At 51.1% G+C, this 13,611-nt stretch overlaps 1 protein-coding gene across 6 annotated transcripts in view; it reads right to left on the bottom strand.

Moving 5' to 3' along the window:
• RUBCN (rubicon autophagy regulator) overlaps positions 1 to 13,610 on the bottom strand; it is a 29,065-nt gene extending 15,455 nt beyond the window's left edge. For 2 of the 6 annotated variants that reach the window (XM_030226912.2, XM_030226914.2), the window contains exons 1-6: positions 10,006 to 10,102; positions 4,048 to 4,201; positions 2,175 to 2,258; positions 1,069 to 1,228; positions 788 to 894; positions 80 to 220 (exon numbers count right to left, since the gene is read on the bottom strand). In XM_030226912.2, coding sequence (XP_030082772.1) covers positions 80 to 220; positions 788 to 894; positions 1,069 to 1,228; positions 2,175 to 2,258; positions 4,048 to 4,201; positions 10,006 to 10,043 — 684 coding nt within the window. In that variant the 5' untranslated portion in view covers positions 10,044 to 10,102. Of the gene's footprint in view, positions 1 to 79; positions 221 to 787; positions 895 to 1,068; positions 1,229 to 2,174; positions 2,259 to 4,047; positions 4,202 to 7,416; positions 7,605 to 9,683; positions 9,707 to 9,782; positions 9,880 to 10,005; positions 10,103 to 13,522 lie in introns of those variants that run through there. The other 4 variants (XM_050978034.1, XM_050978036.1, XM_050978035.1 and 1 more) reach the window with 4 other exon arrangements.
• Position 13,611: the final 1 nt, after the last annotated feature.

The raw sequence follows: 13,611 nt of genomic DNA, 5'->3' as shown, positions 1-13,611 counted from the left end.
GGAGGGAAAAACATGGCAGCAAAGAAGGGAAGCAGCTCTTTGTTCACTGCTGCAGGACAGATTCCCACTGGGAAATTACCAGGCTCTCAGTGAAATGATCCAGGCAGCCCAGCGCTCCCGGCAGACGGCTCTTGTGTCCCTCAGCACTGTGCTCACACATCTCTCTTGTCCCAGAAGAAGGGTCTGATGCGCACAGGGATGGCAGTGACGTGCCAGCCAGCTGAAAGAACACAGCCCCCATTTAACAAAGCCTCACCAACTGCTCTCTTTTGGGGACTCTGTGCAAAGAAGGCAGCTGCTGTTTCTGTCCTCTGGAGAGGGGCATCTGGTGCAGGGCTGCACTGGAGGTCACTGGCATGAGCAGGAGTTGGCACCCAGGTGTCCTGGGGTGCTGCCCATTCCCTCAAGAACGTGACTGTCCCTCATGACCAGGCAGCTCTGCATGCTGGTCCTGAAGCCTGGGACTATTGGAGAGGGCTTTAAAGTTGCCTCTTGCATGGAACTGGTCCTCAGGTCCTCTACTTGAATCCTTGGTGCAAGCCTGAATCAAGGTGCTCCACTACAGGCTCCACACAGCCACCTCCCTCACCCTGACCCCTTACAGGTCACACAGGCAGGACAAGGAGCAGTTCCCCACTCTCCTCCCCTCTTGGAGCAACTTTTACTAGCTCCAAGTCCAGCTCCTTGTCCAAGGGCTCCACATACCCTGAATGTGACCTTGAGGGAGCAGCCACAGCCAGTTGGCATCTGGGGAGAGCCAGATGTAAAATCTGAGACCTCAACTCACCATGGAGGTGTCAATCTGAGCCAGAAGCCTGGGGTTGTTCTGCTCAACAGCTTCCAGGCACTGCAGCATGGCCGTGACGTGGGCGTCACTGAGCAGGAAGGCAGTATCTGGGGAGAAAAAAATGCTGCTCAGGGGAGTCCCTCTCACCTACACAGTTTGACACACCAGTTGCTCACATGCAAACCAATTTTTCTGCTGTCCTCCCTCACTCCCACACAGCTTGGAAATGCCACCAGCTAGATATTTTCCTAGTAAGAAGGAAAAGGCCCATTGTTCTTTACCTGTGTAGAACTTCCTAATGTACTGCCGGTTCCCCAGGAGCGGCCTCAGCTGTGCTGACAGGCAGTGGCACTGCAGGCTGTGCTGCAGCCACAGCTGTGCAATGGCCTGGTCCCCTGGGCCCTCGGGGTCACACTGGCCACTCTCCTGCAGGCTGATGAACTGGAAAGGGACGTCAGGCACAGGTTAAGGCAGGTAGAGGCAAGAAGGGGAACAGGGCTTGTCCCACTGCATGGCTTTGGTCCCCTTGATAACAGTTTTCACATGCCAGTCACTGTCAGCAGGAAAGAGGGCATGTCCCAGCAGCACCTCAGCCACCAGGGAGACAAAAGCACCCAGCAGGAACAATGCTTCAAAGGTCAGCCAGTGACCAAAGTCCTCTGACAGCCACCAGCACAATGAATTTCTCTTGCACACTCTCCCACCCATGAGCCTTGTCCCTGACCTGGAGCAACCCCACGCTCCCAAATCCAATCTGACCCCGGTGGTGACGGTCATTTTCCTGCTGACACATTAACTGGAAAAGGCTGTGGCAATGCCTGAGCTGTTGTTAGCTTATAGAGCTAGACTGCAATTACATCCCCGTTCCCCCAGCAGCAGGCTGGCCACTGGTGTTCCCTGTGTCCAAAAGGGGCTGGCACAAATGGCCAGCCTTTGGTGCCCATCCATGGCATGGATGTCAGCATGGGGCAGCTGAGGACCAGGAGCCATATGCCAGTGGCTGGCACAAGTCAGGAATGGGAGAATAAATGCATGGTGAAGCCAAAACCCAGAAATGGGATGGCTCAGACCCTTAGAGATCTGCACAGACACATGAATTACCCCTGCACACACACAAGCACTGCTTGTGCCAGTTCCCTTGGTGATGCCTGCTTCACCCTGCCCAGCAGCACTGGACACTGGCCTGGGAGAAAAAAGCAGCTAATTGTCTCAGCCCAGGCCACACTGAGTTCCCAGGACACAGCCTGTACCCAAAAACATGGCTGTGTCAGCCTCCACAAGCCATGGAGCAACTTTACTCCCAACAGCCCAGGCAGCACTGTCCCATGGGTGAGGCTCCAGCCCAGCTGCCCTCTGCCCTGCCAGTGGGCACCCCCCCAGAACCCACCTTCTCCAGGTGATGAGCAGAGCCCGGACTCAGCCAGCGAATGTCCTTCACAAACTGCCAGTAATCCTTCTGTCTGCAGCACACCTGCCCAGGACAGGCACAGTCAGGTGCCACCTCCCAAGTGCCAGTTAAATGAGCACATCCCCATTAGCCCCTTGCTGTCATTGGGAGGCCATGCTGTTTGCCTCAGCTTTATTCAGACAATGAGGGGTTTTCTTAGTTATTCTTCCCCTTAGAGAGGAACTGCAACCAAGTTTCTGTTTCCCTCTCCACCCTATTGGTTGCAAGTACAGACCCAAAAAGTGTCTCTTCACCAAAAAGCTAATTATTTTTACTTCCATCCCTATTTCCTCTTTCACAAGTGACAGAGGAATGGCTTCTGTTTTGGTGGTTTATTTGGTTTGGCGGGGGAATAGTTTGTTTTATAAGACTAGAAAACTAACATGGTAGTTTTAGTTTTCTAGACTGAATTTGATTTTCTGGACAAACAAATTAATTAAAATTAATTCAGAAGTTTAAAAACCTCTTACCCTTGTTTTCTTAATGTGTACATACGGATTTTTTCACCTTTTTTTTTTAAATTCCCAACTGTAGGCAAAATGGTTGCCAAGAAAATAAAAAGTAAACGGAAATGTTTTGCTGGAGCAACTACGAGCCAGCTGCTGTTAGGAAGCTGTATTTTTATGGGCCTCCTTTTGCAACTCCTATAGCTTGATTGGTGTCACACATGCCTGATCAGAAGAGACATTCCTGAGTGGAAGAGCTGTCTTTGCCTACAGTAAAAGCACTGAGGAAGGTAACACACCATCCTGCTTTGCATGTCTGGCATGAACTGCTACCAACAGACAAACAAGCATAAATAATTTAAACCTCCCTTCCTGAAGCCTGTGAATAGCAGGTCTGTCAGAAGGGAGCACTGCACTCCTCACATGGGCAAGGTAGCTCCTCTCTCTGTCCATCTTCCAGGGCAGGTGCCTGGTCCATGCAGCTCGGGACTAACAGGAACAGAGCAGCACCTCAACTAATGCTGTCTGCAAGCTTAATAAATCCAGGGAGCAAAGCTCTCTGCTCAGACAACCTGCCAAGTCTGGCTCTTTTTGGAGGTTTTTTAGCTTGGGTGCAGCACTGCACAGGTGCAGTTTTCCTGATCTGGGACCCAGCTGGCCTGTGCAAGCTGCCTGGGGCTCCTAAGTGCTCTTCTCTCTGGGTGGCAGAGCCACTGATGGGAAGCCTGTCCCCAGGAAAGCCCTACAGCCTTGTTCAGCTTTCCACTATCAATAAATTGTGCTGGTAATTGCAAGCTGAAGGGGAGATCTTTAAGCCTCTGCACACAAGTGGGAAAGAGAAATTCTTCCAGGCAGCCATGGAATGGGGGAAGGCTGGGTGAGCAACTGCAGGCACAACAAGAGCCTGGAAAGAGTGATCCCATTCATGCAGAGCACGGGTTTGGCTGCCAGCTCCTGTTACTAACACAGCTAAGCAGAAACAGTGAAGATGAGAGGTTTCTCTTGCCAGGCCTCGCTGGGGGCTTGGCCAAGTGCAGATGATACGGGGCTGACTCACTGCAAATGCAATTTAATCACTTGGCTGCAGCAGAAAGAAAGGAGAGAGGGGCTGGCCTCAGCACAGGGGGCACAAGTACTTAGAAAAACCATATTGAAAGTAGATGAGATAGAAAGAACGTGCACCCAGGTCCCTTTGACAGCCGCAGCATTTACCAGGCAAGCTCAGCCCCTGCTTGGATCACTTCCCAGCCTGTTGAAAGCACTGTGCCCACTCTGCTATGAGCACAGAAGTGAGCTGCAGCACTTGCTTGTGACAGGCACTGAGGCTGTGACAGACAAACAGTTGTGCTGGCAGGATAGAGCCATACCTTGTCATGGATGAGCCCATGGTAGAGGATGCTGTGCATGTCTCTGCAGAGCCGTTCCAAGCCACCATACTTGGACCAGACATTTGGGTTGCTAATGGACACCAAACCTTCCACTGTGGTCTTCAAGTTGCCAAGGAGCTTCCAGTGCTCTTTCCTGCACAGGAACACAGCAAGATATATCAGAGCTACAGCAAGAGAAGCTTCACAACAGGAACATGGTATTGCACTCTCTCAAAGGAAACTATGCTCAGGCTGAAACCTTTGGTGGTCCAGAAACCAGCAAAGGTGAGTTGAAGCACTTGGTGCATCCCTGTGGTCTCCTATACATGGTTTGTGGACAACAGGCCATACTGTAATGATTCTTCTGATGAGTGGTAGCCACCACTAGGAGATAAGACAGAACAAACTGATGGCTCCTGCAATGCACCACATGCCCAGTCTGGCCAAAAAAACTGGGGATTAACTTCCTAGCAGGCTCTTGCTTCACTGACATGTTCTTTTTAAGAGAGCAGCAGCCCCTCAGGAGCACAGCAGCTGCATGGAAGGGTGTGAGGGCCACCACACCAAGCAGACCCTGTGTTTACAGAGCAGCCCATCACACTGAGAGCTCCAGTCCTGTCAGGATGCAGAGGTGCTCCTCTCCCAGGGAGGTGACACTTCATCTGCATCTCCAGCTGTACAGCCGCTCTCTTGGCCCTGACCTGCTGTAGGCACAACCTGCAAAAACATTATCACCTTATGGACAGAGATTAGCAAACTGCTGGTGAGCTCTAGAGTGACAGATGAACTGAACACCAACAGTTCATCAGTATCATCCCCCTTGGCTGCCCTGTGTACAGCAAGAAATCACCATCATCCACCAAAAAGCAGGAGCAATGGTGTAGAGAGGTAACATCATTTGACTATGGAAAAGCAGCCTTGGGGAAGGAAGCTTTGGGTGACTGAGGTTCCCACTCAAGCTGCTGGACAATGATGCCAGATGAGCAGCAGCTGTCAAAAATACATATTCAAATAGGAGCCACTCTCAGAAGAACAGGAATCTTGGTACAGTTAAGAGTGGAAATAACAAAAAAAAAAAAAAAAGGTCTCTGAAAGGTTTGCAACAAAAAGCACCCTAACTAACACCCCAGCATGAAAGTTCAAGTTTTCAACTGGCAAGAAACAAGATGGTGTTTCAGAAGTTAGTCCCTCCCACAGCCAAAACCAAACTGGATTTTCAAAACACAAGGGAGAAAAGACGGAAAACAAATATATAACATTATTTAAAAATGCTCTCATTTTCATCCCTTGGGGATCAAAGTGTGGGCCACATACTCCTGGTAATTAAAACAAAGCTTTTCTCACCAATATTCTCTTTCTGAGACTTGTTCACTACTGCCAAACTGATTAGTTGAACAAGCAGATTAATTAATCATTAACTATTGGCTCTACTTCAAGCTGCCCATTCACTTCACTTCCTCATCACCACATCCAGTGGCCACCTAAGCTTAAACCACACAGGAGCCAACCCATCCCAGCAGCAAAGCTGTCACCCTGACAGCACCACTGTTTTAAACCAGACCTGCAGTGCATGTGGCAGCACTTGTATGTTCATGTTGTACTTAAACTAACAGGCATGGGGCTTTATCTCAGAAGAGACTGATGAAAAATGCACAGATGTAAATCAAAGGCAGCTCCCTGAAGGAAATACAGCTTGGGAAGACACACAAAAAAAAAGATCCAGCTCTGCTGAATTTATGGGCTTTTCCCATCCCTGTTCTGAGCAGTGCAGATGTTCTTTGGCTGTGGATGCCCAGAGAGGAATCAGCAGTCCCTGGTCAAAGAGCACCTGCAGCCACTGAGCTCAGAACACCAGCAGCTCCTCCCTAAGGTATTTCTAACACTCAGAGTTAGGAAATGCAAGTGAAAGCTCAGCCACGCTGCTGATATTCCAGTCAGTGAGTCAGGGGAACTCCCTCCCATGCTATTTCAGGCTATAAAAAGCAGGTGATGCACACAAGGATGTGAGGGAAGCACACACAGGGATGTGCCTTTCCAAATGGTCGGTCTCATTAAAGGACTTGTGTATCTCAGGAGGTAGAAACCAGGATCCATGGCTCTTTCCTAGCATGGGGAAACTAAGGGTAAGCAATCCTTGAACAAAATTATCTCAGAATGTTAAAACACTGAACACAGAAACATAGAGAATAAGCCACATAATTAAAGCACCTTTGCAGAGGTGATCTTGAACCCACCAAAAGTGAATTAAATCCTGGTAGGACAGTAAGTATCCTATGGGACTTGCTGGCCCAAAGCAGTTCACAAGTTGGACACACAAGACCTTTCTGATACTCAAACCCCAGCTGTTTCTGGGCTGGAACATGCTGAAAAGCACACAGAGACACAAGGCTAAAGACATGAGGACCCATATAGTTGGCTGCAGGTGGCAGGGAAATTGAGAGCACAGCTAACCACATTTCAGCTTTGACTGGACGCTGGGGCCACCCTGAATTAGCAGCAGGGTTTCTCCCCTCCCACTGACAGAGCCTTGGTATCAGATGCCAGGAGAGATGGAGAAAGCCCAAGTTCCCTTTTCTGCTGGTGTTCAAAGCATTACTTAGAAATCTGCTTTTTTTTCCTGAATAAGGAGGACTCTCCTTTGCTAGTGCTATAGAGAGCCTGGCATGGGGTAAGGCCAATTCATATTACATCATGAGAACACCCCAATTTACAAAAAATGGCTAAGTGAGTAATTCCCCAGAGGGTCACAGAACAAGGCCAGAGCTTCCCCTGCAAGAACCACACATGCTTCTGCTCTCCTGATCCAGAAAAGCCAAAGGTACTTGCAGGGGCCATGGAGCAGCAGTGAGATCTCAGCTGCATCCCTCTCCCCCCTTAAAGACAACCTCTGATCCAGCCTCCAATTTTAACCACCAGCTCCACAAACTTGGCACTGGGTCTCCGTTCTTTACCACAACAAACTCCTTCTCCAAGTACAGCAACATCAACCTGCCATTGGGAACTGCCCCAAACATAACTGAACCTTTTGCACTGGAGTGATAAAACAGAAAATACAGAATATTAAATAAACACAGAATATTTTTTGCCAGCCTTGTAGCAAAAAATGGCTTAATACTGCCACTGCTGACAACAGGGAATGCTGCTTGCTCTTCCAAGGCTTCCTCAGCCCCTCCATGCCAGCAAGGGTAGGAACTCCTCTTGGTCCAAGTCAGCAAACGTGACTCACAGCAGAGGCAGGGAGCCATGCTGCTGAGTTCTTAATTTAAAATAAAACCAAACCTTGAGTACTTTCCAAAACAGAATCACACAGGTAGCTAGTGGTCAAAACTGAAAAATAAAAATGAAGCTCATCTTTCTTGCAACCATCACCTGCTATGTATCTCCTGTGCTCTGCAGGAGGCACCCAGCAATGGCTGCTTGAATCCTGACCTCCACCTGGAAGACTCTCTTGATCCTTCTTAGCACACTAAAGAGTCGGGCAAAGGATGCTGAGGTTATGGAGGGACTTCTGACAAATCTCCAAGGACACTCATTCCCATGCAGGCTGTCAGTTCCTCCTGCAGAAACCAAAGACTCCACTAAGCTGCCCTGCGCAGAGCCTGCTCCGCCTCGCTGTCCCCAGATCTCCCAGACAACCAGCAGCCCCTTCCCTGGACTCCCCCGCCTGCTCCTCGGCACTGCTGGGAAAAGGGATTAAAGGAAGCCAGGCTTCGTGCAATTCATCTGCAGTCGCGGGGAGTGGCTGACAGGCAGAGGAAGCCAGAAGAGCTCTGCCAGCCCAGCAGGGATGGGCAGGAATAGCTGGAGCGGGCTGGCTGGAAAAGGGACACGAAGGGCAACTCGCATCCATGCTAAAAGCTGGCACTGATATATAAAATGGGGGCACAACCACAAAAGGTGCCCCCAGCAAACATAGACCAGAGGAGCTGCTTGCTGACGCATTCTTGCTCTGCACTGGCAAAGGAATGAGGGAAGAAAATAGGGATTAAAGGTGTTTTTTAACCTTCCTATGGCAGATAGCTTTAACTGCTCATCTGGCTAAGTCTCTCACAAGCAGACAACGACAACCTGTGGAGCCAGGGTACTGTCCATTGGGCTTCAATCTGCACAGGACCCGCCTGTGATGAGCGTGCAGGCAGCCATAGGCAGTGACAGAGGCAGTCTCTGGCGCCAGAGACAAAGGTGGTAGCTCTTTGCTAACCTGCCCAGCTGACCACTGGCCCATCTGCTCCCCCTAGAACTGCTGTGCCTGCTGCTAGGAGGAAAAATCCAGCACAAGATCCTCATTTTCCTCTCCTGTGCTGGTTCAAGGATGGACTTCAGCAAAATAACTTTTGCTTCTGCATTTTCTGTAATCCACAAGAAGATGGATCCAGTGATCTTTATTCACTCCCTATTGGTAACTGCCACAATCCAGTGTGAAATGGCACTTCACTGGCAATAAAAATGCTAACCACATCACACAAAGGACAAGGCAGCGTAAGGCCCATGCTGGATCCTCCCCAAGGCATCAGTGCCAGCCAGGAGAACAAGCAGGCTCCTGCGTGTGCCAGCAGCAGCGGGGGATGATGCCCTCCCTGTTCCTAGGGGAGTGCTGGGGGTGGCACCACCCCAGCCCTATTAGTCACACGATGGCAGAGTCTGGTAGTGCAGGACTTGTGCTTGCAAAGGCAAGAAAATGCACAAAGACAAGTCTGGAAAGGCAAAGCAGTGAATGCAGTCAATTCCTTTTACCTTTTGGAACCTGCTGAATTTGAAGCATTAGTAAAGAGGGAGCTCAAACTGCGCAGATCAGAAGGCACCCCAAACCTGTGCTATAGCTTTAAAAGCACCAGTAACATTTTCCCAGCTGATATGGCAAGCAGGAATAGAGCAGTGGCTGAGCCCCTCAGATAAGGAATGCTTCTCTCCCATATCAAGTTTCAGCTGCTCATTCCTCCCCAGCCAATTTCCATCCAACATTCACCCTGCGCTTTTGAGCAAAAGGGCAAAACCAGTGCACCTGTAAAAACCTGAAGTAAATAGGACTCGCCATCAAAACACTTCCAGGAAACAGCCTCTGCTGCTCATAAATGCTAAAAAAAAACCAGGCCTTAAGCACATATGAAGACCACACAGCTGAGGTCACCGTGCTCACCATCAGCCATGTGCAGGCACAGGGCCTCGCCTTCAGGAATAAAGAAATAAATAAAGAAATGTCTATTCAGCACCTAGAAGAGGGGATGCAGATGACTGCTAGGAAGGACAGGACACAGGATCCCAGAGCAGCAAGCCGCAGAGCCACCTGAAGGGTGGCAGCACGGCGTTAGGGCGGGGTGGTTTCACCCTTAAGCTCAAGGCGTGTGAAGCAGAGACCTGGCAGCTGCTGTGCGGGCCACGGCTGATGGGGGACAGAGGGGGTCAGAGCAGCGGTACTGAGGTGCCATCACTGCCCCTCCAGTGGCCAAGACTCCTTCCTACGGCAGTGAGCAGAGCGATGCGTGGCCTCGGGTGGGTGACAGCTCTGACAGCCCGGCCCGCTGTGTGCTTCCTCCCACGAGGCACCGAGCCGGGGTCAGCGTCACGCTCTGTAAGCAGCGATCCCACTCACGAAAGGTTTATTCATTCCCTGCTCGCCCCCAGGTACCCCCACGCACCCACGCAGGACGCGAGCTCCCAGGAGCATCCCCCGCGCATCCCTACTGCTGGCACTGCTGCCACCCGCACATCCCGCGCCGCGTCCCAGATACACTTACACACACGCACACGCACACACGCGCGAGTGCGGCCTCACCACGCGTGCACACGCACAGCGCCGTGCCGCCCCCAGGCGCACCCACGCAGCCCGGCGCTGCCGCCGCGCCCCACACCCGCGCCCCGTGTCCCGTGTCCCGCCTCCAACGGGCACCCTCGCGGGCCCGGCCCCCGGGACAGCCGCCCCCGCCCCTCCCGCCCGTGTCCCGCCGCGCGCGGCCCCACCGGCTCTCCGCGTGCCCTGCGTGGGGCCCGATCTCCATCCCGGGCGCGCGCGGCCCCGCCGCCGCCACCGCGACACCGTCGCGCGGGAGGGGCGAGCGCCCGCCACGCCCCGCTGCACCCACGGACTACAGCTCCCGGCGCGCATCGCGCCTCCGCGGCGCAGCCAGTGCCGCGGCGGACTACAGCTCCCAGCGTGCATCGCGGCATTCGGGCGCCATGACGGACAGTCCGCTGCAGCCTCCCTCGCTCCGGAGCTTTCGGTGTTCCCCCGAGTCAAAAGCGCTGGGAAAAACCACAATGATTGCTGAAATAACCCTCACCAAATCCTGCCTTGGATGTGATGAGGAAAATGCGATGGCAAGGGTAAAAAACCAGAGGGACAGCTCATCACTGATCGCACTTGCAGAGACAGAGGGCTCTGCTCTCCCGCCCACTGTAAGGAGGACGTGAAAAATACAGCCCAGTAAGATGTGCCTTCCACCGAAATGCAGTGAAATGAAACTTCGAAAAGGAAAAAGGGATGCTGCTGTCTTTCGACTGAGAACAGTCAATGACAAATTAGTATCAGAGATAAAACCTAGATATGTCTCTGGAGTTGTCTGATACCTCAGAAATCAAAGCCAGGCATTTGTAAAATGGAAATTCCCTATAACTGTTACTTGGAATTACAACTATGTGCTGCATACATGAAAAAGCATCCCTTGACCTGACGTTTTCTATGTGGTTTATTTTACCAGCACAGTACTTCCACAGCACATGGGGCTCCACGGTTCTGTACTGCTGTTCTTGATAATAACAATAATAGCATATTTTTCAGAACATGCTTGATGAAGAGTCCAGGACTCCTCATGCATCATAATTGCATAAAAGTGTGGAACAACAACTTGAGTCCAGTTGTCAGGCAGAAATTCCTCTCCTAGAGCCCACTGCACTGACTGAAACCACTGCCTGTGCATGGCACGTTAGGTCTCAGGGCATCAGGCTGTGCTGACTCCCACAGTAAACATATTGGAGGAAATCAAGTCATCCGGACTCCTGTGATTGTTAGATGATCATGCCTGGTGAAATGGAGCATGCAGATAAAACTAACAGATCTAATTTAGTTCTTTGTGGCTCTCAGTGCCACATGGAAGCTTTGTCACTTGGCTGGATGCTGACACATTCCCGAGAGCCACACAGTAAACCAAGAGCTGATGTTTGCCTGGTGGCCTTTGTGATCCCCAGCCATTCTGAACACAGAAAGAAAATACTCTTCAGGATCACAGCTTGTGCCTGGTTTTCTGATGTGCTGACCAGCAGACAGCTAGCATCCTGTTTGTATAACAAACACAACTTGTGGGTATGGTAAAATCTGGATTTTGACTGATTTCCACTTGTCACAAGGACAGGTAGCATCTGCCACCTTTGCAATTCATGTTTGTGTTTGGGGTAAACAGAGCATTTGTTTATTGGTGTGACACAGTGCCCAGATGCTCCCCATGGAGAACACAGAGAGGAAAACAGGGTGGAACTGTCAGCCTGCAGCACTGTGGTCACGAGTTTCTCCTGCCTGAAGGGAAAATCTCTCACTAGCTGGAGGTGTCCTGTGACAGTAACTGAGCCATTCCCTTCTAGACAATAGGAAACACCAAGAGGAACATTCAGAAACGCAGTTTTGGCCTTCTTTAAAAAGAGATGGATAGAGAGTGTAAATGGAGAGAGCAAAGCCTTGTCACCAGTCTGTAGTACAGAACATAGCTGAGGACAGAACGCCTTAACTCACTGCTCTGATTCTTGCCTTTCACGGTTACACTCCTGGAAAGATCTCCCATTCTTAAGTCCTGCACAGTATTTCCTGCAGGTAGCTCCCAGCACAGAGCTGTGACAGGGATTACAGGCACTGGAGCTCGTTGTGTATCAGGTACCTGGGATATTGCCCTCGCCACAGAGTGTTTATTTTAGCAAATGCACATATGGAATATGTGGGCAATGAAAGAAATGTGGGAGTGCTCCTGCTGGAAGGAGGTGTGTGCAAGGTCATGTATGGAAATAATTATCCCTACCCAAGGGCATTTGCAATACAGTCCCTGCAGTGTCGGTATGGAGCTCCCCCTCTGGAGGCAAGCAGGCAGACCCTAAAACAAGCTGTCCTTTGGTCATGCCACGTTTAGGTCAGCATTTACTGCCTATCTTCTGCAGGAAGTTCGTCCTCTGGGATCACCCTGTCAGTCCATCTGCTCCTTCCTTTTCTGTCTCAGGAGCTCAGTGACCAATTTCAACCGACCAGGAGCAAGATGCAGAGATTCCAGAGATAATTACTATCCCTTAATTGTAATAGAGTGTCAAATGTAGGAAGTGCTGTTGCGTAAAAAAGCCCCTTTGCATGTAACTTGTTTAGCAGCAGCCAGCTGTCCACTAGGCACATGTGTACTGCTGACCCATCAATACCACAGCTCCAAGGAATGCAAATATACAGGGAGCAGGGAAAGGCTTTGCTAGATTCCTTGTTAAAAAAACAATTTCTCTTCTGAATTTCTCAATCACATGATTCTGACCAAAACCTAGTAAAGATAACAACTCTGAAAAGAACCCAAAGAGAACAAACTATGGACACACTGTTCTGGGTTTGAGTAGTAATTTTAAGCTTTATGTGGTATTTTGAAATAAGAACTTAGTTTGAACTCTGCTGTTTGACATTTGAAAACAATCCTGCTCAAAAGCACCCTGCATTGGTTTTGTTGTTCACAGAACAGATTATTCTCTCCATTGCATGGGGGTCACAGGCAAAGGCATCTCACAGTCAACTTCTCAGCTGAACACCCTTCCCTATCCTGCAACACAGAATGGTTGGATTGGAGGGGGCATTTAGAGGTCATGTGGTCTGACCCTTCCTACATGAGCAGGGACATTTTCAACTACATCAGGCTGCTCAGAGCCCCATCCAACCAGACCCTGAGTGGTTCCAGAGGTAGGGCATCCACCACCTCCCTGGCCAATCTGTGCCACTGTTCTACCACTCTCATTGTAAAAAAACATTCTTCTTTATATCCAGTCTAAATCGACCTTCTTTCGGGTTAAAGCCATCACCCCTTGTCCTATTACAACAAACCCTGCAGAAAAACCTGTTCTCATCTTTCCTAGAGGCCCCTTCAAGTACTGAAAGCCCGTAACGAGATCTCCCGGAGCCTTCTCTTCTCCAGGCTGAAAACCCCCAAACCTTCAGCCTGTCTTCGTAGAGAGGTGCTCCATGCTTCCAGCCACCACCGTGACCCCTCTCAGCACCCACAGGTTTGCAGCCAGCCCAGGACTCCGTGTCCTGCGGCACAACTGCGCAGTCCCCTGCAGCCTGCCGGCAGCTCCGCTTCCCGGCGCCCCCCGCCACTCCCCGGGCCTAGGCCGGAGCGCCACTCACTCCTCCCAAGGACACTGTCCCTGCAGAAGCCGCTTCTGGAAGCGGCCGCCAGCACCCAGCGGGACCCGCGTCCCCACCATCGCCCCCCGGCCATCGCCCCCCGCCATCGCCCCCCGGCCACTGTACCTGCTCCTCCAGGCCGCCAGGAGGCGCGGTGCCAGAGGGGCGCTGCGCTGCTCCCCAGCGCAGGGGGCTGTGCTCTGGGATGGGCGGAG

The sequence above is a fragment of the Serinus canaria genome, chromosome 9, assembly GCF_022539315.1.
Source record: "Serinus canaria isolate serCan28SL12 chromosome 9, serCan2020, whole genome shotgun sequence".
Classification (NCBI taxonomy): Eukaryota; Metazoa; Chordata; class Aves; order Passeriformes; family Fringillidae; genus Serinus; species Serinus canaria.
This window is presented reverse-complemented; position numbering and strand designations above follow the sequence as displayed.